This window comes from Prunus mume, linkage group LG2 (assembly GCF_029339155.1).
Source record: "Prunus mume cultivar Tortuosa linkage group LG2, ASM2933915v1, whole genome shotgun sequence".
NCBI classification, from domain to species: domain Eukaryota; kingdom Viridiplantae; phylum Streptophyta; class Magnoliopsida; order Rosales; family Rosaceae; genus Prunus; species Prunus mume.
The window spans coordinates 38,576,749-38,602,429 of NC_142699.1; the positions used below are offsets into that span (position 1 = coordinate 38,576,749).

The following is a 25,681-nucleotide window of genomic DNA, read 5'->3' on the forward strand; positions in this document are numbered from 1 at the left end:
ACGTCTACTTGGAGCCTTTGATTGATGATTTAAAATCTTTGTGGGATGGGATTGGAGGTGTATGATGCACATAATGGAGAATACTTTACACTCAGAGCTGCATTAATGTGGACAATTAATGATTTCCCACCTATGGAAACTTATCAGTTGTGTTGTTAAAGGATATAAAGCTTGTCAATATGCGGCGATGATACACCTAGTCACAGGTTGAAAAATGGCCACAAAATTTGTTACATTGGGCATAGAAAATGGTTACCGATCAATCATCCATATAGGAGGCAGCGTGCAGCTTTTAATGGGAAACTGAATATGGCATGCCTCTGAGCCATTAACCGGAGAAGAAGTGCTGCATATGGTTGAAGATGGTGACAGAGTTTGTTGGAAGAAGAAATCAATATTCTTTGATCTCAGTATTGGAAATACCTTCCTGTGAGGCATGTCCTAGATGTTATGCACATTGAGAAGAATGTTTGCGATAGTATCATTGGTACATTCTGGAGATCCTGGAAAAAATAAAGATGGGATTGTCGCTCGATTAGATTTATTGAACATGGGGGTCAAAACTGATTTGCAACCCAAGTATGGAGAAAGACGTACTCGTTTGCCTCCCGGGCCTTGGAATTTGTCAAGAGCAGAGAAGAGAGAGGTTTGCAATTCTTTCTATGGTATGAAGGTCCCTGAAGGTTATTCTTCAAATATAAAAAATCTTGTATCTTTACAAGATTCAAGACTTCTTGGCCTTAAATCACATGATTGTCATACCTTAATGCAACAATTGCTCCCTGTGGCAATTCGTTCTTTTGGAGAAGCACTGCAAGGTATGCAATAACTTCGTTTGTGCTTCTTCTTCAATGCTATATGTGCAAAGATTTGATGTTTCCAAGCTAGATAAGTTGGAAGAAGATGTAGTAGTTACTTTGTGTTTGCTTGAGAAGTACTTTCCCCCTTCATTCTTTGATATCATGGTTCATCTAGTAGTACATATTGTCGGAGAAGTTAAATGCATGTGGGCGTATATTTTAGATGGATGTATCCGTTTGAAAGATATATGAAAGTGCTAAAGGGGTATGTTCGAAATCGTATCGTCCCGAAGGTTGCATTGCTGAGCGGTATATAGTGAAGAAGTGTAGAGTTTTGTACCGAGCATTTATCGATGTTAGTACAGTTGGAGTGCCTTCAAGCCAAAAGATGGGAGTTTCAAAGCCATTATCAGGTTACAAAGTGAGCGTAGTTGATCGGGACTGTTGAACCAAGCACATCTATATGTCTTGGAGAATACGGAGGAAGTCCTACCTTATATCGAGTACGTATGAGTTTTATTCTTTAAGTTTCCATTTTAAATTATTTCTTATGTTTATCTTATATGTTTGGGACCGTAATACTTGAATTTTGTGTGTCATGTAGGCAACATATGATTCACATCCAGACCACTTATCCAAAATTTAGAAAGAGAACAAAGTGGCTGCAGGATAAGCACAATAGCACTTTCATTCAATGGCTACGCTTCAAGGTATATGTTATTGAATAACATATTGGACTTTTAATTTTCTTCTTTCTATGTTAGATTGAATGAAGTTATATGATTAATTTGCAGGTTCAAAGTGAACTTAATGAGGAAGACAATCATGGCGTATCAGAAAATTTAAGGTGGCTAGCAGCTGGTCCAAACATGGCAGTGCCATTATATAGGAGCTATCTCATTAAAGGTATTAAATTCAACATCAAGGCACAAGATGATGTGCGGACAACTCAAAATAGTGGAGTTTATTTACTTGCACATACTATGCAAGTTGCTAGTGCCAAGGATAAAAACCCAATTCTCTCAAATATGGGTTTCTATGGTGTCATTCAAAAAATTTGGGACCTTGACTACCAAAAGTTTACAATCCCAGTCTTTAGGTGTGATTGGATTGATAATACTTCTGGTCTTGTAGTGGACGAACTTGGATTTACCCTTGTAGATTTGAGTAAAATTGGACATAGGAATGACCAATTTGTTTTGGCTTCTCAAGTCAAACAAGTATTTTTTGTTGACGACCCGATGCATCGTGGTTGGTCGGTAGTGTTATCAATGCCTAATAGAGAATATAATGATGTTATTGGTGATGATGTCTTAGGTGATGTGAGAATTGAGTGTGAGCCATTTACTAGGGGGATGCCAAATGTTGACACATTTGATGAAGTGGTGGTTGAGTTAGGGAGTCAAAATATTCGAGATGGGTGTGAAGATATATGGGTTGAATGATGCTTTTAATTGGCAGTGTATGACATTAATTTTGTAATATATTGTAATGTGATTTCTTCACTTTCATTATACAGGTTTTGGCCACAAAACAATCAGAACAAAAATTACTGGTTCCAGATTACAAAACACGGCGGTTTTGATAAAAATGTAATAAAACGACGTCTGTTCTAATAAATAACGACGTTTTGGAGCATTCAACGACCGCAATATATTTACCGACGTCTTAAAGCAAAGTAACAATGAAGAACCACGACGCTATTGTGAAACAGTAATCCAGGATAACACGTCGGAACAAGCATAAAGAACCGCCATGTAATTCAAAATAACACGACTCAATCCCATAATACCGGCGTCTAAAGATGAGAATTTTAACCTGAACGTTACAAAAGACGACGTCGTCATGAATTTACCACGTCGTAAGTTCTTTAATAAACGAAGTGGAAAAGGATGAATTCACGACGGTATTTGAAGTCCATTAAATTCGTCGACGTTAAGATGAATTAGACGGCGTTAATTTTTTAATGAAGGCGTATAAATTATTAAACACGACGGTCTTTTCATGGTACCGACGTTGTATATAGACGACAACGTCGTCCTTATAAATCTTGTCGTAATTAATGACCCCATCATTTTTCCACGTCGTTTATTTTCAAAATATGACGTATAAATTCTGTAATACGGCTCTCATTTATTTGCAACCGACGTTGTTTATTCATTTCAACGTCGTCTAAGTAAATACATACGTCGTAATTAATGAACCTGACATCTATTTCCACGTCATAATTCATAAAAAATCGTAGTGGAAAATTTATTTTACGACGGTTGTGGGAAATGTTGTGACGTAGTAGGTGTCAATAACGTCGTCTATTATGATTGTAAAGACGTCGTATTTATATTTGTCATATGTTTCCTTTTTAACGACGTGTTTTTTGTTGGAGTTGGTCGTCTATTCTCATCCTCATTTTTTATGTCTTTTTGCAGCACAAAGCGTTGGTTTTATTTTTGATGACGCGTTTTTGTTTTAACAACGACGGTTATTCACCGTCGTGGTTTTGTTATGGAAAAGATGTCGGTGGATTCCACGACGATTTGAAAGCAGAATCTGCGACGTGAATTCCCGTCGTGGTTTTCCTTTTTTGTAGTAGTGATAACAACTTTGGTTTTGTTTTCTTTCCCTATGCACTGATCAAACGATTGTGTGATGATAAATTCTTAGAATATATAGTGTGAAGTTATCATCACAAAATATAAGTTATAACAAAAAAAATGAAAAAGGTGCACGCGACAAGCTCAGCACGCGACAAAGAGCTTGTAGCTCAAAATATCACTTGTATAAAACAAAAAATAATGTACATGATTCACTTCGAGGTTTTGTGGGCTTCATAAAAGAAAAATTGGGAGAATTCTAATTTAATTTGGATAATATATCTGTATAATCCTTGTTGGTTTGTTTTTTTGCAATCTGCAAGCTCCTCGTTCATTAAGAAGTAATTTGGTTAATTTCTACGTCGTTTTTTTGCACTTTGTTCCTCAATTCATTACTACAAAAAGTCCTATGCTAGTTGCAACTTGTCGTGTGAAATTATTCTCAACCCAAGTTCGATCAGACTTGCATCACGTCTAAATATATAAAATATTAAATCATTGGAAAATTTAGTGCGTTGTGTCGTAAATACCTTTCAACCCAGGTTGGGGAGGATAAGCCATCTTGGTTGGATCAGTTGGTCAAGGCATTGGAGGTAAAAATCTCACCGTCTCACACTTCAACCCAGAAAAGCCAACCCATTTATTTTTATATCTTTTGGAACTAGTTAGTAAATTCGTGTATTATACACATATATATGTATCTTTAAAAAATACTATTATCTCACATATACTTCAAAAAAATATTATGAAAAATATATATTTTTGGATGCGAATATTATATATACACATATTTTTCATGAATATTACATATTTTTTAAAGAATATTATTGAAAAAAGAATGCAAATAACATAATTAAATGAATACATTTTAATTTTTCTATAATGACGGTCATACAATTTTTTAAAAAGAAAATTGACAAATACATGTACGTATTTTAGAACGTATTATGTACGTTCCTTGTGCATTTTTGTACTCGATTTTACTGCAACATCCACTCAAGGACAAAGCCAAACCCCAAATAAACCCAGCATTGACAACACGCTTGCAGAGAAGCCGCAAAATGGGGAAGAAGGAGGAGCAGCTAGCAGAGTTACTGGGAACCCTAGGAGACTTTACAAGCAAAGAGAATTGGGACAAGTTCTTCACCATCCGAGGCACCGACGACGCCTTCGAGTGGTACGCCGAGTGGTCTGAGCTCAGAAACCCTTTGCTCTCCCACCTCCCTCCGCAACCCCAAATTCTCGTTCCCGGCTGCGGCAGCTCCCGCCTCTCCGAGCACCTATACGACGCCGGTTTCAATTCCATCACCAACATTGACTTCTCCAAGGTCGCCATTTCCGACTGCCTCCGCCGCAATGTTCGCCATAGGCCCGATATGCGCTGGCGCGTCATGGACATGACCGCCATGCAGGTACACTTCCCACGATTTTAACTCTTTAACTGAACAATCATAAAATGTTTTTATAAAAAGAAATTTTGTCTCGTGTTTACGAAATTTACAGTTTGAGGACGAGGCATTTGATGTTGTTGTTGATAAAGGTGGATTGGATGCTTTGATGGAGCCAGAGCTTGGCCCTAAGCTTGGGACTCAGTATTTATCAGAGGTGTTCTTTTTTTTTTTTTTTTTTGCCTCAAAAAACATGTTGTGAATAATTATGTTTCGGTGGTAATGGAATGTGGGAATTGTTTGTTCAGTGGAATTGTATTTGAATTTTTCAGGTGAGAAGAGTTTTGAAGTCTGCGGGAAAATTTATTTGCCTTACATTGGCAGAGTCACATGTTCTTGGTACTGTTTTTACTTGCTATTGCTTGCTGTTCAGCTTTAGTTCCATTTAAGAAAAATATTAACTCTTAATTATCTTGGTTATTGTAATTCCAGCTTTGATTTTCTCTAAGTTTCGGTTTGGGTGGAAAATGGGTATTCATGCCATACCTCAGAAACCGTCTAGGAAGCCAAGCCTTCAAGCATTTATGGTGGTTGCTGAGAAACAGGTTTCCAGTGTGTTGCAGGAGATCACATCATCCTTCAATGATTCTTCCCTTGCTTTAAAGGGAAGTCAGGTGAGATATCTGGAGGGCATGTCTTTGTTGAAGCAAAATGCCTTCTTTCAGCAATAATATATTTTATTTACTTAGAGTTCTTCCACAATAAAAGGTTACAGTTGAATAACTAGTTGTGGAGGAATAGTGTTTAGTGTTTAGCCTTTCAACCATATGGGAAGTAGGAAGTGCATGTTGAAGAATGTAAAAAAACCACATAGGGAAATTGAAAAAATAATGTGCAATATATATTTGAGTGGTTCCATTACTAAGAACACTGAAGTCTTTTGTGATAAAACCCCACACCTTCTGCGCTATGCATGTGGTTAGGTTGGGGACTCTATCGGTGTTAGTAGTAGTAGGCTGCTGGTTTGTGTCTCTGCGATATTATCAGTGCATACTTTTTACAACCTTTCTTGTATGATGTAAGCTCGGTTATGTAGACCTTGGGAAACTAGTTTCTCAAAAGATTGACTGAAGCTACTGGTTGTGGATTTAGGCTTGTGGACTTCTTGAAGCGGTTGAAAAGGAGAATCAAATTCGTAGAGATTACTCCACTGGTTCAGATGTATTATACTCTCTTGAAGAATTGCAACTTGGAGCCAGAGGGGATTTGACTAAGCTTTGCCCAGGTCATCGTTTTCAGCTTACTTTGGGTGGTGATTCCCGTTTCAGTTACAGAGCTGTAGTTCTTGATGCCCAGGAATCATCTGGTCCATTTGCATATCATTGTGGGGTTTTTATTGTGCCTAAGGTTTGTCTTAGTGAACTTCTCTGATCAATGCACTGCATGGTACCGTAAGTGTGCACACACATAAAGCTAATGGAAATTTTGATCCAAAGTAGAGTTATTTTGACTATGTTTTACCTCTCTTCTGCATCCATGTTGATTGAAATTGAAAAATTGAAGCATTTCTTATAACTGGTCAAATTATATCCTACCAAAGAAAAGAAGAAAAGAAATTGGCTGACTTTTATGAAATTGGTTCATCTCATAAAACCATAGTTGATACTAATGCTTACAGTTGTATGCTTCTTATTCTGGAAATGCATCATGCTTTCAATTGGCTGTAGCATCTTGCCATTCAACATCAGGTTCAACCTAGTTTGATCTTTTATCTTGCCAACATCAGCAATATCCTCCATGGAAAACATCTATCTATCTCTCTCTCTCTCTCTCTCTCTCTAAATATTGTAGGATATTACATTATGTGCATATATGGTTGTATAATGTAGGATATTACATTATGTGCATATATGGTTGTTTGTACATTGGGATTTCTATATGGAGTTTCACCATATTTTGCGCAAATGTGTAGTGCTACGGTTGAAACACGCTTTTACTTATAGGTGACATGGTTGTCTTATGGAAGAAAGTGAAAAAGAAAAAGAAAAAAGAGGAGTTGTCAACAAACCAAATTATTATTATTTTCTTACTTTATTTCTTCTGCTCCTTTGGTTTTTTATTTATATGCATGGAGGGCTCAAATGTATGAGAAAATCATAACATTTTATGATTGTATTTTTCCTGATGCATCTGTCATAAACTATTTTCTCTGTATTCCCAACTTGTCCATTAGTTCTTGTTAATAAGTAAATAAATTTTTTATTTCAGACTCGGGCTTATGAATGGCTCTTCTCCTCAGAAGAAGGACAATGGATGGTAGTAGAAAGCTCGAAGGCAGCTCGTCTAGTAATGGTACCTTTCAATTACAATCTTAAGATCTCTGTGATCCTTATTTTCAGGGGTTATTCTTTTTGTTGGTTTCCTAAATGAAATCGTATGTGCTAAATTAAGGTATTATTAGATGCCAGCCATGTTAGTGCCAGCATGGATGATATTCAGGTAATGTTTCTTTGTCCTAATCATTTTATGAGGAATTCTCAGTTATGACAATTTAACCCTATTAATTTTGGTTATTTAATATCTTTTCTTGGTCTTCTCTTCAGAAGGATTTATCCCCCTTGGTTAAACAATTGGCACCTGGGAAAGATGACAGTGGTGCTCAGATTCCGTATGTACTTGCATCACTTTTCGTTTTGTACTCCAGCACATCCTGCTGTGATTTTGTCCTCTGCATGTCTATCAATCAATACCCTCCAAATTAGTTTTTGAAGCAATGGGCGTAAGGCAAAAGTCTAACGGTGCTAATACTATACTTTGAAGCACGTTATGGAACTTTCTTGGTTCCTTGATGTTTTCCAAGAATTAATGATACAAAACTCATTTCCAGTTGGACATAATTTCTTAGATTATTATATATATATATATATATGTGGGTCACAACTGCATAAGTACTTAAGTTTTTGGTTCTAAACTGCAATGCTTAAAATTTGCAATTGTATGGAGCCAATTAATATGCAACTTATTTGGCTCGTTGACTTTATCATAGTGTACCATGCTTATACAAGATCATTATTAGCCCCATGCCATAATTATGTTTTGAATATTTTGATTAGGCACAAAACTAAGAAGACAATTGGTCAAGCCTGTATGAACTCAATGTCTACAAGTAGTGTTGACAGTTGCTTGTCTGATACACCTTTCAAGTTTATATAACTAATTTCTTTTATGTTTTCAATGCCCTCTTGTGGTATTGCAATACAAAAGTTTAAGAAAATATATTTTTTATTCCATGACGCTTTTTTAATTACTCTATATGGCTCAAAGCATTTATCTTATACGTTTATATTGGCTGGTTGCTTTTGCAGGTTCATGATGGCAAGTGATGGGATCAAGCAAAGAAACATTGTTCACCAGGTTCTTTTTCTTTTCCTTTTTAAATGTTATAGCATTTTCATTGTGTGTATGAGTACTTTGTATGAACTATTAGGACATTGATTTTACTTGTTTACAATTGGAAAGAGGTCGTGGAAATTATTAAGCAAATTCCATTACTTTTACGTCTGTTCTCAATGCAAATGGAATGAATAAATGATATGTGGATACCATTTGAAGTGTTTCTAAATTTAATATCTAAGTAAAGGTTAACAGAATTTGACATATTTTCAGTAGTTATTATTAGCATTTAATCATTTCACGAGCTCATCAATAACCTACACCTAACAAGGTCATTTGTAAAGCACCTTTAGCCTTAGTGGTGGTGACTGTTCCCCAGATAGCAAGCTAGCTATTCATGTATATGTTGTAGCTTTGGACTCTGAAGTAAATGAAAACATGCTCTGCATTTTTATTGTCCTCTCTTGCATGCATATGCAGGTCACATCTACAATAACTGGACCAGTTATAGTTGAGGATGTGATTTATGAAAATGTTGATGGTGATATCAGTCGCATTCTACCATCCAGAGATTTGACATTTCGTCGCCTTGTTTTCCAAAGAAGTGAGGGTCTGGTTCAGTCTGAAGCTCTCCTATCTGAGGAAGGATCCAACAATAAAGTTGGTGAGACTGAGAGGAAAAAGACAAACTCATCTTCTAAATCTAAAAGAAGAGGAATCCAGAGAAGAAGTGGTGGTATTGATCTCTGTCTTTGCCATTATAGTTTAAATTGTGTTTCTTTCCTTCTCGATAGTTTTGTTCCATGCATGATATAATTTTAATGTCTTGTCAGTTGTCTATTGACGGAACATGAAAATCTCTTTAGATCAAAACATCTCCACCTTCTCTAAATTTTTTTTCAATTTCTGTTAAAATAAATTTGTAGCTCTTGAGATTTGAGCCCGTGGACTTGCAGTTGACAATTTGAGGCTGTTACCATTATACATACAATGGTAAAACTATATATGTAAAAAGTACTTATTGCGATCATGAGTATAATGAAATAAAGTACTGTGGGGTGCGAAAGCAAATTTCAAAAGATAAGAAATAGTTTTTCCCTTATCCCATTTATGCAAAAATTGGCAAGTCCGAGAAGTGGGTGGTAAGGCAATTCACTTCACTAATACCCCGGTATTCATATTTGAAATCTTTGATGTAATCAAATTTATGCAGCGTAAACAAACTCTTCTGAAAAATGCTTCTGGAATTTTCCTTTTCAGTTCATACTAAAAGTTCAAACTAATATAGCACAGTGAATATACATGCATTTTGAGAACCTTTAAATTTTCATTGAACCTGGTGTACTGGTGTACTTGATTTTGAGTAGTAAATGTATCTTTATGTGTAGCAGTACAGATTTTGGCTTCTCGCATGAGGTGGATGCTGTCACGGTCAGAATGAAAAGAATTTATGATGGCATAACTTGAACACTCCCAACAGTAATACTATTCACTTATGGTCAAAATTTAAGGTCTTGTGAAAACCAAATACAAATTCTTAAATGAACATTTTAGTGCTAAACACTGTCCTGATATACTTGTAATTTTCTGTTTTCTATTTTTATTGTTTACTTCGCTGTAGATTTGTAACTCTTTATCATGTTCCATCAGTGTAGTAGAAGAATATCATTGTTTAAAATTTGGGTTAAGTTGATCCTTTGTGTTATTGCGTTGATTCTTATTTTTTGTGTTATTTTTTATTTTATAGAAACGAGCCACCAGCTGAAGGTCTATCATGGGTATTTGGCTAGTTCTTATCATACAGGGATTCTTTCTGGGTTAATGTTGATTTCATCTTATTTGGAAAGCATGGCGTCAACTCAAAAATCGGTAAGCACTATAAATTCTGACTAGCATTCAGCCAAGGCCTTGCTTGGTGGTAAAAGGAATGGATCAGCTTCTAGTAGCTTTATGCTCCAAATTTGAATAAAATGAAACAAGAACTAAACTTTTAGTTTCAATTGTAGTTTCCTCCTTAGCTCTTTCTTACTTCTAAGAATTAAACATTTAGAAGAAATCTAAAAATAGGGGGGAACTCATAGAGTTTGCTAGTTTGTTGTATCGGATTACGAATACTTCTGAATGTTCCATGCGGTCTGCCAAAAGAGTTAGTCTAGTCATGCCACATGATCCTGTTTTTGTTTCTTATAATAAAATTTTTAGGATTGTTGTACCTATTTAAGTTCAAATTCTCACTAGTGGCTTGTGGTAAAATGAATCAAAAGGTCCTATATTCCTTTTCTCCTAGTTGGTGCGCACAGTTAATGTTTAGGGTAGATTGGCTTAGAAAATTATTTTACACTGTTCATCTCATTTGTGAGTGGACAATTGCTTGTTTTTTATGTGGAGTGGGTTGCTCCAAGAAAGTGCTATTTCTTGTTGTGTGAGGTCTTCCTAGGCGTTAGAACAAGAGGTTACCCGTTTGCAATTGTGCAGTTTTGGCTTCTATTTGGACCCTGTAGAATTCTTGTCTAATCTGTTTAGGGGATTTCTTTTTGTTCTTCTTCTTCTTGTTATTGTGTTTGTAGTTGGCCTGAATAAAAAATATCAATCATGTTCTGACTGTAAAAATGTTTATATACGGTGTTGGGCTTTATTTATGAGGGGAACTTTTTATGTGGGAAAAATTGACCTGTCCAAGCTCAGCTGTCCAATTTCCCTGTTCATCTATTAATGGCTGCATATTCATTTGTCTGCACTAATGTAAAATATTTGAATTTTCTTGTCATTCCTTTTGTGACATTGATGGTTCTTTTGTTTCACACGGCTAATGCTTCCTCAGGTCAAAGCAGTTGTAATTGGTCTTGGAGCAGGTTTACTCCCTATGTTCCTTCATAGATGTATGCCCTTTATGCACACTGAGGTAATTTTAGGCTTAAGCCATCTCCCAGAAAAAAGAAAAGAAATAAAAGAAGATGAGTTTTCTTAATAAAATCATTTAGTGGAATGTGGTACTTAATCATTATATTTACAGGTGGTGGAGTTGGATCCTGTAGTCCTCAAACTTGCAAAAGAATACTTCAGTTTTGTTGAAGATGATCACTTGCAGGTAGTTCACTATACTTCATGTTTGCTTCTTTTCATACTATAAAATTATGTAAACAGAAATTCCAAGTTCTTCATTCCTACATAGCAAACTAGTGGCACCTCTAGCAAGAAACGTAATTTATCCCTTTGATTGCAGTAGGGCTGAGTGGAGTTGAGTATGGTTCTTTGGCTACAATTATAATCTCTTAAGAAAAAGAACACATGCAACTCTGTGTTCCAAGTTGCCAAAAAACTTGAGTAAAGAAGCACAAAGTGTCTTAGTATACTCAGTTATTATGTGTCAGTGTCTATTGATGTGGTATGATTTTTTCTTTGTCCCTTGTCTCTGCCTGGTTAATGTGCTTTAGTCTACTAGTTGGCAGTTGGCATTGCAATTTTCATGTTAACCTCATATACCAAATCCTTCATTTCTTCCACTTGCATTTTCTAGTTATATGCAAATATCTTCTCACTCTGTAGCCCTAAGATACCACCTTTAAATTAGGGGCTACAATGGCATTGCGAAAAATGATATTTTACTTTCCCGTCTTTGTTAGGTTGAAGGATAACTTTATAAAGTTTTGATCTGATAATTTACTAGAGTGGTTTACTTTCCTTCGTTGGTCATGGAAACAGAGGCTGAATTTAGTGGTTTTTGTTTGTTTGTTTTGGAGTGCACGTTGAAAAGGACCTTAGATGTAAACAAAGCTCCTGGATATAAACATAAGCTATAAATGAGATTGTACTTACCTTGAGATCCTTCTCATCCTGAAGTTGTAATGTATTCAATATTTATCACATTTTAGATTTGTTTTGGTGTATCAGGTGCACATTGCTGATGGTATTCAGTTTGTTAGAAATGTTGCAAATTCTGCTGCAGCTGATGAAATTTCTGCAGTTCAAGAGAAGGAAGGTGCTCACTGCTATACAGAGCCCACTTCTTCCAATAGGAGCTGCTTAGAATCACATGTTGAAGGCAAGGTGCCTTCGAAGGTTGACATAGTTATTATTGATGTGGATTCTGCAGACTCAAGGTGAATGCAGACTGCACCTAGTTTACAAGTATATTGATCAATATAAGAAGCAATACAGATTTTAAAGACTGGGCCCTCATATTCTAATAAGTTATTTGTTTATTTTTGTATACAGCTCTGGGATGACCTGTCCTGCAGCAGATTTTGTGCAGGAGACATTTCTTCAGACTGTAAAGGATGCACTTTCTGGGAAAGGTCTATTTATTATTAATTTGGTGTCACGGTCACAAGCCATTAAAGACACTGTTATTTCAAGGATGAAAGTGGTGAGAATAGGAAATTAATGTTCATTATTGTTCATATATAAATTCTGTTATATGTTATCTCCAGGATATTTGTCTAACAGACCCATCTATGCTTTAAATCTCCTTTTTACAGTCACTTGAATGAAAAATGTGCAGTATGTGGGATTAGGATGGTGGTAAAAAGGATGGGTGCTGTTGTTAGTCTTGAGTAGGTTTTTTTTGGTCATTAGTCATATGTTGCTAAGCTGCACTTTGTTTACCTTTCAGTGACTGGTATTCAAATACCATATTGGCAAGTCCATTCACACAATTGCAGCAATATATAAATGCACATGTACTCACACATGTGCATACAATTTGGAAATAAAATCGAGACTTTGCTTTCACAATTATCAGTTTAGAATTGTCTACTAGAGTGTGACAAGTTAATGCAGCGTGTGAAGACATGTAATATTCTCATATGTCCTCTGCTAAAAAATTTGGTTGGAATGCTCTGTTAGTAAATTTTGTTTTTCCTTCTGTCCTGTTAGATTGTTTGCATAGTATTGTGCTTGGTACTCTTGCACACCCGTATGGAAAATCATATGGCAGTAGTTCTGATTTGCAATTTAATCTCTCTTCAGGTGTTTAGCCATCTTTTCTGCCTACAGCTTGAAGAAGACGTCAATGAAGTTATTTTTGGTCTTTGTTCAGCTTCTTGTATCAAGGAGGATAGCTTCCTGAAGCCGCTCTTCAACTTGAGAAACTGTTAAAATTGGAACACCCAGAGATAAGCCAAAGCATTATAAATACGACAAAGAAGTTGAGACAGTTGAAGTGACTCCGGTTGATTGAAGTAGTGTCCCTTTGAAATCTTTTTTGAGAGGTGATGCCCTATTTATCTGTGAGAGCAGCCTTCAGATACAATCATACAAGTGATGGGCACATGCAACACAACCACTTTTCAGAAAGGTGCTCAAGTGCATATTTGCTAGAATGTCATCTGGATCTGTGGATAGTTTCTCTTCTTCAGCTATTTGAATGCTTGTTCGGGTTACTTTGCCCTCAAGATCTTACCGAGAAGGCCGTGTATGCCTTTATGAAAGTTGCAAACCTATATAGAAAATCTGGTTATAAAGACACGACTGGTTCAATGAAATCTGCCCTATACTTATCTCGAACTACTCGATTTGTAACATGTAGGATTAGTTTTAATGAGTCCTAAAGATCGCACCATTGTGGCTACATATTTGTTTTTATTCCCTTAATTTAAAGCCTGTATACAGTGTAATCTTATTTTTGATACATCCTATAACAGATTTGGAGAAATAGTCTTCATTCTTGTGGTCTCAAGTTTCTTTACATACAAACTTTGATCTCTTCTCATACCCCTGCACTTTTTGTTATGCCCCTCTTAGGCACAATCAATTTCCATACTGTGAAAGAACTTCAATTTCTTAACTGACTAATACCAATATACAAAATTGTAAAGTGATTCTTAGGTGGTGGACAAGGAATAACTAAATTGGCACTTTCCCATTAATAAACTATTCTTTTGAAAATAGAAAACCAACATGAAATAGCTAGCTAGAAGTTTGAGACATACTTTGACAGCTAGTTGTTATCGTGAAAAACTTTTGTGTTTCTTACCCAGTTTTAAAGCATGCAGTTAAAGTATAATTAAGAAAAATAAAGAAGTGTGTTTTGTCGATGCCAGCGTCAACATGTTTTGTTCTCCGAGGATTTGATAGGACAAAAGAATGACTTGAGGGAGAAGAAAAATAGGTTAAATTAACCAGAATGGCGATGGAGTAGTAATCCAGTACAGTGCTTGATCCGCTACACTTTCCAAGATTGTGAAGCTTTCTTGTATTTTCTTTGACTATTCTTTTCTAGTGACAACGTAAATAAAGGGCAAAGAATTGAAGACGAAATAAGTATCTTAAGCAAATTTTGATTTGGTATTTATCCTTTTTTATTTATTTATTACACTTTATATATAGCAGTATATATATGCTGCCTAACTAGAGAAGAGAGAGCGCCCAACCATGGCTTCATATGAGGAAGTAGATAGCTTGTTCGAAAATGCCATGAAAGGCCAGTGGGGAAAGGTGGTGGAGGCCTACAGAAATTGTTCCAAGGCTCGAGAGGCCAACATAACCAAATCAAAAGAGACTGCCCTACACATAGCAATTGCAGATGGCCAAACAGAAACCGCACTGGACTTGTTGAACATCATTGCCAATGGAGAAAATGCCATTAACATAATGAAAATAAGAAATGAGAAAGGCAACACAGCTCTCCATCTAGCTGCTAGGCTTGGCTATGCCCAAGTGTGTCAAAGCATGGTTACCAAAGATGGCAGCCTTGTCTCCCTTCGCAACGTCGACGGTGAGACCCCTCTCTTCTTGGCAGCTCGTAATGGCCAGACTAAGGCTTTCCTTTGCCTTCACTCTCACTGCCAAGAAAAGTACCATTCCTTTAGAGACAATCATGGTGATACCATTCTCCATGCTGCTATCTCTGGTGAATACTTCAGTAAGTGCAGGCTATCTATCTTCTTCTTCTTCTTTTTTATTTTTTATTTTTTTGGTTTTAATTTCCCCACGTAATTAGTACATAATTTTAGATTAATGAAAATAATGCCACTTTTAATTCCTTATTTTTATTTTGGTTAGGTTTGGCATTTCAGATTATTCGGTTGTACCCGGAACTTGTTAACTCTATGAATGAAAATGGTTTCTCTCCCCTGCATATTCTGGCCAGTAAGTCTAGTGCATTCAAAAGCAGTAGTCGCCTTGGACTGACTGGTCATATTATATACCATTGTAAGAATTTCTACCTCACCAATTTGATTTTATACTCAATTCAAATGTCTACATGTTCAACTGATGATTCAACACATGCATTTGCAGTTTCATGTTCACAAATAACTAAAGAACACATAAAAGTGTAGCCATCATATTTATATGTTGCATTTTTACTATTACTAGGTATTATAAGAAGAAATTACTCCATCTTTTTTGTTCATCATTTTCAATTCTCAGATTTAACAAGAACTTTTCAATTTTGTTTTGTCAGGTTTGATTGTTGAAGAGCTCAAAGAGGAATCATATGAATACGAAGCTTGTCTGCACAACGAAGGAGCACAAAACAATTCTAAATATCCAGAAAACTATGAAACGTGCATGAGCTTCGCTCGAGTTCTGAGGAGTTTCATTCAAGTGTTAAGTAAGTGAATCTTGTGAAATTTATATGTTGTATTTTCTTCCCCAAACCTTTGTACCACAAGTCTAATTTAGTTTCTTGATTTCCAGCAAACACACGGGGAAACCAGAATTGGAAGCTTTGCTCACTCCTTCGAGCTAATGGAGGAAATAAAACTGGCAAAAATGCTGCTGATGACGAAGAGAATCCCCAACAACGGAGCAGCTCAGTGATAAGTAATCCTCATAACCTTTTATGGGAAATATTTAGTTGAAATATCACTTATCAGATTCCATTGTGGAAGACACAATTTTTTATGCAGGTGATAAATTAATCACTGAGTCTTGCCTTGGCGACGTTCCCTAAAAAAAAATAAGTAAATTAATTTTTAACATGAAAGAAAGAAAAACCAACCTGATGATGAAGTTGAACAGTTTGTACATTATAGTTGAAGTTTGAAGATGATTAAGTTAAAGATTCAGTTCATTAAATAGCCCAACTATTGCAGAGGCCAGTCCAGAAGCATCCTCTTCTGCAATGAGATTACAATCAAAAGAAGTATCAGACGCAAAGAGTTCAAGATCAACTGATGGTAAAATTCCCTACAATTAAAAGAAGTCAAAAAAGAAAAAGAAAAAGAAAAAAGATAGATAGATAAATAACCTTCATGACAAAGACTAACATTAACCTTACTAAATGTAAAAGACCTGTTTGTTTGGATTTAAAACTCAAGTCAAATGTGATATATTTCTGACTGGAGCTACTGCAGCAGGAGGCACTTCAGGATTATCTTCGTCAGTGAAGAAGTCGGAATCAAAAGGTGCCATGTAAATTTTTTTATTTCCAAACATTACGGCGAATTAATCTCTGAAATTGTATTATTTTGGGCAGAACAAATATTCCTTAATGAAGAAACATGGTCACTGTTAACTTGTTGAGGTAGTCAATATGTTTTAAGAATTTGTTGCTTCATAACTCCATGACATTTTCTTCTAGGACAATAAATCAAGAAAAAAAGGTCTTGCTAGTTCTGAACTTCTAGAGTTATGAATATAGGGGATTACTGTTCTTTTGTTTTTTGGTTTTTTAATTATTTTTATTATTATTATTATTTTATTTTTTATAATTTCATCATCTGATGACATTTTAGGCATCTCAATTGTTCTGAGTAGATTTTACTTTAGCATTATTTTTTTCTGCCTCTTTGCAGGTACAAACCAACCACATGAACAGGGGGGAAGAAATTATTCGTATCCGCCCAATTACGCCTCACTAATTCTATTGTTCAAGCTTATGATGAAGGCCATGCTAATTATTCTGGGAATTGGTCAGTACCAAACTTAATTCATAGCCCCCGATCAATAACTAGTACAGCTTGCGTCATCTAGCTAGACACGCAAGCTTGTTTAAAACCACATCACTTCCCCTTCCAAGAACCCTTCTAAGCGAAAAAATTTAATCTCTTGGACAACAGTTGCCTCATCTCCTAATGTTCTTCTGTTGAATGACATGTAGGCATTTGGAAGATAAAGAAAATCCAAGAAAGGAAAGAGCGACATATATGGGCTAATCAGGTCATGAATGAACTGGTTCAGCATACTTCTTTATACAAGTATCAAAATACTGGACAAAATCCCCATCAACCAAACAAAGATAAAGAAGAATGTGATGTTCCTAATCCTATCTTGTTAGACCAAGCCCCGTCTTCAACAGCCGATCATGTACCATCTAAAGGTGGAAATAAAAATGTTGAAACAAATCTGTCGTCCTCAAACCAAAACAAGTATCAGATAGAGAGTGATCAGAATCAACCAGGTAAACAAATTACACCTCTCTTTTATTTTGGCCTGGTAGTTACTCATCTTCTGTGTACTGCATGCTTCATTGACATTAACAAAAGTGGGAAGGTTAAAGGGAAGAAATCAGGTATTCCTAAATACCATTGAAGTCATTTATTTTAACCGAGAAGTTTGTGCTGTATTGAAAAACAGAACAGAAATTTATTGGAGATGGACAGTAGCCTACTTGTAGGCAACTGGGATGGGTAATTAGTATGAAAATAACTATGAAATATTGTGTTATCTTTTACAAGTTTTTCACCTTCAAACATGGCTTCGAAAACCTACAGCACATGATTACAAACTTGGACTCAAAAACGGTAAAGAGAGGAAGGACAACAAACCCTTGGGAGATAAGAAGAATGGAAATTGTGAAGCAGATAAAAAGCAGACACCAATATTAATTGCAGCAAAGATGGGAGTGACAGAAATGGTAGAAACAATCCTAGACAAGTTCCCAGTGGCCATCCAGGATGTGGACTCTGATAACAAGAATGTTGTACTGTTAGCAGTTGAGAACAGGCAACCCCATGTTTACAATCTCCTGCGGAAGAGAAAGATACTAAAAGAGAGCTTGTTACGTCAGTTGGACAACCAAGGTAACAGCGCTTTACATCTTGCCGCTAGATGTGGACAGTACCGGCCTTGGCTTATTCCAGGTGCTGCATTGCAAATGCAATGGGAAATCAAGTGGTATAAGGTATGAACTATTGTTGATCTCACACTATATCAGTTTCAGCTGCACTCTTCATGTTAGTCTTCAGCTTACAAACCTCTGGCTTTACCATTACTGGCCTTTTATTTATCTTTTCGAGTTAAATTTTGAAATCAAGGTTTTGAAGTGTTTGAACATAATCTTCTAAGAGTTACTGTTATGTTGACTGGATGCGCAGTTTGTCAAAAGCTCAATGCCACATGGTTTCTTTGTTCGCTACAACAAAAAAGGCCAGACCCCAAAGGAGATCTTCATAACTTCTCACCAAAATCTTATAAAAGAAGGCAGCAAATGGCTAACTAAAACCTCGGAGTCGTGCTCTGTGGTTGCAGCTCTCATTGCAACGGTTGCATTTGCAACATCAGCAACTGTCCCAGGTGGACTTAATCAGAATACAGGTGAACCAATTCTTAAAGACGAGTCAGCATTCGGTGCCTTCACCATCTCATCACTGACTGCTCTCTGCTTCTCAGTAACTTCCCTGGTCTTCTTTCTTTCAATTCTCACTTCTAGATACGAAGAAAGAGATTTTTCAATGGAGTTGCCTCGGAAACTTTTGCTGGGTCTAACATCACTCTTCGCATCAATAGCTTCCATGTTAGTCTCATTCTGCACAGGGCATATCTTTGTCCTCAAACATCAACTGAGATATGTGGCATATCCATTGTACGCAGCGACTTGCTTGCCGGTCACCTTTTTCGCTCTTGCACAGCTGCCCCTCTACTTTGATCTCATGAGGGCCATCATCAGAAAGGTACCACAGCGGAGCTATAAGGTCTCTCCACACTAGTTCTTCATCTGTTATGGTAACTAGGTCTAATGGGTTATGCAGTTGAAGTGATCACTTGAGTGTTAAAATTTGCTTTGTTATGTTTTGTTTTGCTTTGAGAGTGAGGTTTAATCATGTGGAATTTATTGTATGTGATCGTTGTCAGTGCGACATTAGTCTTAAGGACCCTTGAATAATGCCTTGTGACAAGGAAGTTAACTTCAATCAGAATCATAACTTGGTTAGAATTTAAATGTGAGTAACTCAAAAGCACGGGAAATTAAACTAGAATTCCAAAAACAACAGAAAGTAACTTTGAAAATGAAATCAAGCAGAGCCTAAACAATGCATCGAAACAGAAAGCAAGATGGTTGCAGAATGATTCTGCTCTGACCTTCCACAATGCAACTTGGTGAGGGTTGTAGGTGAAAATGTCAAGTCTCATACCCCTTTGGGATATTAGCTCTAACACGGAGAGCGCTTCCTCAATCCGTCTCTCCTTGCAAAAAGCTTCTATTACAGTGTTATAGGTTACAACATCTGGTGCAATTCCTTCATCCAGCATTCTATTGCACAATCTTGTGGCCTCTTTCCATTGCGCAGAATGGCAGTGTCTATTAATTAAGGAGTTGTAGGTGACGAGATCAGGCTTTACACCTCTTAAGGAGCATTTTTTCCACAAGTTTAAGTGTCTCCGCTGTTTTCCCATCTTTGCATAAAGCATCCAACACAGAATTGAATGTAACAATATTAGGCAAGGCTCCACAATCAATCAAGTTTCTAAATAGCCGCACAGTTTCTTCCCATTTTCCAGACTTGCATGCGGCAGAAATTAAGGAAGTAAAAGTGACAACATCAGGATTTATGCCATTCTCATTCATTATTTCAAACAGAGCAAGTGCTCGATTCCAAAGACCCATGTTGCTCCATAAATTAATGAATTGTAACTGACGATATCTGGCACAACACTTCTATTGATCATATCTCAAAATAGGATCACGGCCTGGTCTACGGGTCTTTCTTTGCATAATTTGTCAATGATTGGATTATAGCATTGATTTGAGGATTGGGCTTAAGCCTCCCATCTTCATAGATGTGCTCGAGTATCTCAAGTGCAATATGTTGATGCTCTTTTTCGGAGAGGGTCAACTTAGAGATAGGGGGTTGTCCTTAGCAAGAGAAGGGCCTGGGCCTTCGGTAGAGGGCTAGCCTGCAAAAGACAGAGATAGGAAAAGCAATCGTTAAGCTTCGGACACTGGTGTGGTGCCGGCCGAAGGCTCTCCGATGCCTGAGTCAGCTAGGGGTGGTGACTATTGCAAAGTAGCAGTAATAGTGAGAGAGAGAAGTTACCCTTTTTCTTGGTTACTGTTCCCCATTTATAGGGAAGTAAAAGTAGGAGGTTTGCACAAAGTTCCGATGTGGGACTTTGTGCAAGTTGCTGTGATGATGACACGTGTCTCCTGTGTTTTAGGTTTGGCAGTTCGAGCTCGGCAGGTGGTTGTCCCTTCGGAAGAGCATCTCCCTTTGGCAGGGAGGAAGACATGTCTACCTTGGTGTTCAATCACGCTTGGTTAATTATGGTGTAAACAGTAGTCCCCCAAGTTGTCAATCAAGAAGTGGCTTCTGGTTTGGGAACTTGTGAAGAGGTTGTGTATTTCAACCAAGCGTGTCAGCGTGGCGGGTGCCGAAGGTAGTCCCCTAGTCCCCAAGTTTGAAAACTAGAAGACACCTCTTCTCTTTTTTTTTTTTTTTTTTTACGCATAGGGTGCCAAGGTGGCTGCCAAGATAGCCTTCGAGGTAAGGTATGACGCGTCACGGTACCTTCCGGAAGGTGTGGCGTCATCATGCCTTCGAAGGGAAGGTGTGACGTCATCGCGTGTCGCGAGGTGTCCTTCAAGCCGGAAGGGCCTTCGGAAGGTGTGACGTCATCATGCCTTCCGAAGGAAGGTGTGACGTCACCTCAAGGTCTCCTTCCAAGCTTCGGAAGGAGTCTTCCGAAGGAAGGTGTGACGTCATCATGCCTTCCGAAGGGAAGGTGTGACGCCATCGCGTGTCGCGAGGTGTCCTTCCAAGCTTCGGAAGGCTAAGGGAGCCTTCCGAAGGAAGGTGTGACATCATCATGCCTTCCGGGGAAGGTGACGTCACCTCAAGGTCTCCTTCCAAGCTTCGGAAGGGAGCCTTCCGAAGGGAAGGTGTGACGTCATCATACCTTCCGAAGGGAAGGTGTGACGTCATCGCGTGTCGCGAGGTGTCCTTCCAAGCGGAAGGAGCCTTCGAAGGGAAGGTGTGACGTCATCATGCCTTCCGAGGGAAGGTGTGACGTCACCTCAAGGTCTCCTTCCAAGCTTGGAAGGAGCCTTCCAAAGGAAGGTGTGACGTCATCATGCCTTCGAAGGAAGGTGTGACGTCACCTCAAGGTCTCCTTCCAAGCTTCGGAAGGAGCCTTCGAAGGGAAGGTGTGACGTCACCGCGAGGTCTTCTTCCAAGCCGGAAGGAGCCTTAGAAGGGAAGGTGTGACAGTGGTATAGAAACGTTTGAGCGTGGAAATCGAGGCGTCCCAACGGTATGATGAGTTATTGCTTGGAGCAAGAATCGAAGGGTCCCTCGTATGCCTTTAAAAGGTTGTGGAAGGCTGAAGGAATGAGCACTTGAGTTTTTCGAAAGATTTTAGTAGACGAGCAAGGGCGATTTCCGAGAGATTTCAAGGACGGAGGAGCGATTTCCGGCGAGGCTTGAGAAGGTACCCTCGTGAGCCAAGGCGATTTCCGGCAACCGTGGACGGTGGAGATAACAAGGTATGCCTTGTGCGCATTCTCTCCTTCTGGATTGAAATGCCTCTTTTGTTTGAGTTTTGCATGAATGTGATATGAACGTAGATGAACTGTCATGAACATATCAAGAACATGCCTAGGCTCCTGTTTTCAATCCTCGCATGCCCCTTAGTTTCCCTTTTTGTGTTTGTAGATGTCTGATCATTCTGAAAGAGAAAGTCAAAGCTCCCGAAGTCCCCATGCCTTGGTGGGAAGAGTTTGAGAGTGGTAGCCTTAATGAAGACTTGGAGTGCGATGGGGAAAGTACTGAGTCTGAACGTGTGGTGGAAGGGCTGATAGTGGAGGGAAATAGGGTTGGGGAGAAGAGCAGTCAAGGAGTTCTGGGGGGGAAGCTTATAGGGAGATGCAAAGGAACTATGTGGCCCTAGAAGCTTGTGCAAACCGGGTGTTGGGGATAACCCAGGCACCAGAGGCTAGTGGAAGTGGCGGGCTGGGCCGTCGGGGTGTGGTACGGTGGTAGTAGCATCTGCTGATGTGGGTGTCCCAATAGGGGTGCCACTACCGAAGAAAAATATGATGAGTTTGTATGATCTAGAGTCAGAAGGCAGACTATGCGATACCTGATTGTGTGGGGCTGAGGTTGCCCATACCTACTGAAGCGGCTAGGTACCCTCCCGAGGGTTGCGTTATGGTGTTCTCAGCTATGTACAAATATGGGTTGAGGTTACCATTGCATCCTTGGGTGCAAATGATGCTTTCAGATTGGGCTGCCCCTGGCGATATAATCCCAACCGGTGTATCTTGCACGGGTGTACATAGCATGGTGGTTGGCGAAACGAGGAGCCCACCTTGAGCGATTCATGCATCACACTCAGTGTCCAGCAACAGGGCAATTTTGGCTGGGTGCAGGTCAACTGCCGAAAGGCGAAGGAGAGAGGATACTTTATAGGGCAACCACCATCGTCGCAGAAGACGTGGCGAAATCGATGGTTCTTTGCCTTTGGTGATTGGGAGTGCTGGCCTGGGACGACTGTCAGCAAACATGTGCCTACCCATTTTCAATCTATAGGTCTTTGGTCATCACTCATGTCTTTGTGTTTGAATGTGTTGGTATGAATATGTATTGTTGTCTGAGGCTTGTGAGAACTAACGCCCTTTGTCCATGTGCAGGTTCTGTGAAGTGTAGGCCAGTGTCTAGGGAGGAGGAGGAAGAGATAGAGCTGGTGAGGAGACAGGTGCCCGGAGGCGCGTGAGTGAAGAATATTGTGACCCCAACCCTTCTTCTACAGATCGGGGTTGCTTCAAGGAAGTAAGTATTAGCCCATTCCTCCTTGTTATGTGTATGTTGTTGTATAGCTTCTCACCTTTGCTTCGGTGTAACTGACGATATCTGGCACAAAACTTCTATTGATCATATCTCAAAATAGGATCACGGCCTGGTCTACGGGTCTTTCTTTGCATAATCTGTCAATGATTGGATTATAGCATTGATTTGAGGATTGGGCTTAAGCCTCCCATCTTCATAGATGTGCTCGAGTATCTCAAGTGCAATACATGTTTTCCCAGCTCTGGCATAACAAATTAATTATATGAGCATAAGTGACTTCACTGCATGCTAATCCTTTCTCCTATATTTTCCGGAACAACTGCATTGCCTCAGAGATCGACCTATACTTGCAAACTCCATGAAGCAAAGCAGTCAAAGTTTAAGCATTGTGCTGAAGACCATGTTTAAGGGTAGTTGCTAAAGCAGAGAAACCCAAGTCCACTTGACATCGGCGTGTAAGCCAATACAACCCAGCATCTGTTTATACATAGAAACTACAGCGGAACACTGATTCATCTTGGAGAGCGCCCCAAACAAATGATTAATAGCCTAAATAGAGGGAATGGGTTTCATTTGAATTATGGATTTGAAGTGACCCATTGCTTCATCTAACCCAAGATTACCAGATTTACAACGAATTTCTACCAATTTCTCCAAATCAATGGTTTCCTTAGGGTTAGGATCCTATAATTGTTTGAAACCACTTCTATTCACTAATATTGCTTGGTCATACAAGTTTAGAATGCAATGACATAATTAGCAGTTAACGATTTAACAGGAATGTAACTAGTTCTAGCGGTCTCATGGGGAGCTATTCTGCAGATACAACATGCCTTTTAGGACGCAAACCTCTCAAAGCTTTTAGGGTTTCCACATCAGGCGTCACTCCTTCTTCGATCATTTCCTCAACAAGCCTCAAAGCTTCACCTATCCTTTTAGCTTGCATATAACCGTTGACCAAGGCTTTAAGAAGCAATATCAGGGACATGATGTTTTATCACCATTAAATCAATTACCTTCTTTGCCTTATTGATTTTGCCACGAAAACAATAACCATCAATTAGCATACTGCAAGTTATTTTGCTCAGCTCCATACCATATTTAACTCTGGTCTCAAGTACTTTATGAGCCTCTTCTGGCATCCTGCCTTGGAAGAGAGCATCCAAAAGTATTCTCAAAGTAATGATATCGGGTAAGACTCCCTGACCTACCATTTCGTCAAACAACCTTGTGGTTTCATCCCATTGATCTGTAAGGCACATGCCATAAATTAGAGAGTTGTAAGTGACAATGCCAAGCCTCATACCTCTGTGGGACATTAGCTCCAACACAGAGAGCGCTTCCTTGGTCCGTCTCTCCTTGCAAAGAGCATCTATTACAGTGTTAAAGGTTACAACATCTGGTGCAATTCCTTCATCCAGCATTCTATTGCACAACCTTGTGGCTTCTTTCCATTGCACGGAATGGCAGAGGCTATTAATTAAGGAGTTGTAGGTGACGAGATCAGGCTTTACACCTCTAAGGAACATTTCTTCCACAAGGTTTAAGTGCTTCTTCCCACTTACCAGACTTGCATGCTGCAGAAATTAAGGAAGTAAAAGTGACAACATCAGGCTTTATGCCTTTCTAATTCATATCTTGAAATAAGGTCCTGGCCTCATCTATTCGTCTTTCTTTGCATAAGCTGTCAATGATTGGACTATAGCATTGAAGGTCGGGCTTAAACCTTCCATCTTCATACATGTGCTCGAGTATCTCAAGTGCAATACATGTTTTCCCAGCTTTGCATAACCCATTAATTATAGTAGCGTAAGTGATTTCAGAGCATGCTAATCCTTTCTCTTCTATTTTACGGAACAACTGCATTGCCTCAGAGATCGACCTATACTTGCAAACCCATTAAGCGAAGCATTTAGAGCATAAGCATTTGCCTGAAGACCATGTTCAAGGGTAGTTGCTAAAACAGAGAAACCCAAGTCCACCCGATTCATACGGCACAAGCAATTGATAACAATATTCAGTGTACCGACTTCGGGGTGTAAGCCAACACAAGCCAGCATCTGTTTACACATAGAAACCACAGCGGAACACTGATTCATCTTGGAGAGTGTCCCAAACAAATGATTGATAGCCCAAATCGAGGGAATGGGTTTCATTTGAATTACGGAATTGAAGTGACCCAGTGCTTCATCTAACCCAAGATTACCAGATTTACAACGCATTTCTACCAATTTCTCCAAATCAATGTTTTCCTTAGGGTTAGGACCAATAACACTAACAACAGTATGACAACGATGGATAGCCAAAGAGCAAAACTGGGTTCTGACAATGACGAGCCCAAACAGAGACTAATAGAGAGAAGATGGCTTACCCTTGTGGAGAATTATCAGAGCTGGAGCTCTCTTAGCGATCTTCATCGTCGTCCAACTCAAGGCTGCAATTCAAATACCGTCTTCTCAGAAACTAAGCCTATTGCTTGGCGGGCAAAATAAAAAATTTTACCTTATGGAGTAATGAAATGAGTACGGAGACCACGTCTAAAATCATACTATCTATTT

The 25,681-nt window shown here is 38.5% G+C and overlaps 2 protein-coding genes and 2 pseudogenes across 5 annotated transcripts; 2 read left to right on the forward strand and 2 right to left on the reverse strand.

The window, feature by feature from the left end:
- The first annotated feature begins 4,389 nt into the window (after positions 1-4,389).
- On the forward strand, positions 4,390-13,832 carry LOC103322683 (uncharacterized). Its single transcript, XM_008224616.3, is given in 17 exon segments — positions 4,390-4,803; positions 4,895-4,996; positions 5,112-5,178; positions 5,272-5,453; positions 5,932-6,186; positions 7,048-7,131; positions 7,231-7,278; positions 7,383-7,447; positions 8,145-8,193; positions 8,653-8,908; positions 9,920-10,041; positions 10,994-11,074; positions 11,186-11,260; positions 12,064-12,272; positions 12,388-12,538; positions 13,141-13,228; positions 13,231-13,832. Coding segments are annotated over 17 exon segments (2,292 nt in total). The 5' UTR covers positions 4,390-4,452; the 3' UTR covers positions 13,338-13,832.
- A 707-nt stretch (positions 13,833-14,539) lies between these two features.
- Positions 14,540-19,279, forward strand: LOC103322744 (uncharacterized). Of its 4 annotated transcripts, none has more exons than XM_089045381.1 (10): positions 14,540-15,034; positions 15,175-15,324; positions 15,578-15,727; positions 15,814-15,939; positions 16,212-16,295; positions 16,473-16,523; positions 16,914-17,030; positions 17,219-17,518; positions 17,832-18,241; positions 18,435-19,279. In XM_089045381.1, the coding sequence occupies exons 1-10, from the start codon at positions 14,545-14,547 to the stop codon at positions 19,044-19,046; spliced, it is 2,490 nt and encodes an 829-aa protein (XP_088901507.1). In that variant the 5' UTR covers positions 14,540-14,544; the 3' UTR covers positions 19,047-19,279. The 4 variants fall into 4 exon arrangements, with proteins under 4 accessions (XP_088901507.1, XP_088901508.1, XP_088901509.1 ...); XM_089045382.1 differs by having other exon boundaries at positions 16,476-16,523; XM_089045383.1 differs by lacking the exon at positions 16,212-16,295.
- A 26-nt stretch (positions 19,280-19,305) lies between these two features.
- LOC148920281 (uncharacterized) lies at positions 19,306-23,877 on the reverse strand (annotated as a pseudogene).
- Positions 23,815-25,670, reverse strand: LOC107880340 (uncharacterized; annotated as a pseudogene).
- Between the last annotated feature and the right edge of the window lie 11 nt (positions 25,671-25,681).

Excerpts from the sequence above, each read along its gene's own strand:
- LOC103322744 (XM_089045381.1), top strand. The coding sequence starts at position 14,545 with ATGGCTTCATATGAGGAAGTAGATAGCTTGTTCGAAAATGCCATGAAA. Across the intron at positions 15,035-15,174 it reads TATCTCTGGTGAATACTTCA|GTTTGGCATTTCAGATTATT; the intron begins GTAAGTGCAGGC and ends TATTTTGGTTAG. Across the intron at positions 17,031-17,218 it reads GCTAATTATTCTGGGAATTG|GCATTTGGAAGATAAAGAAA; the intron begins GTCAGTACCAAA and ends AATGACATGTAG.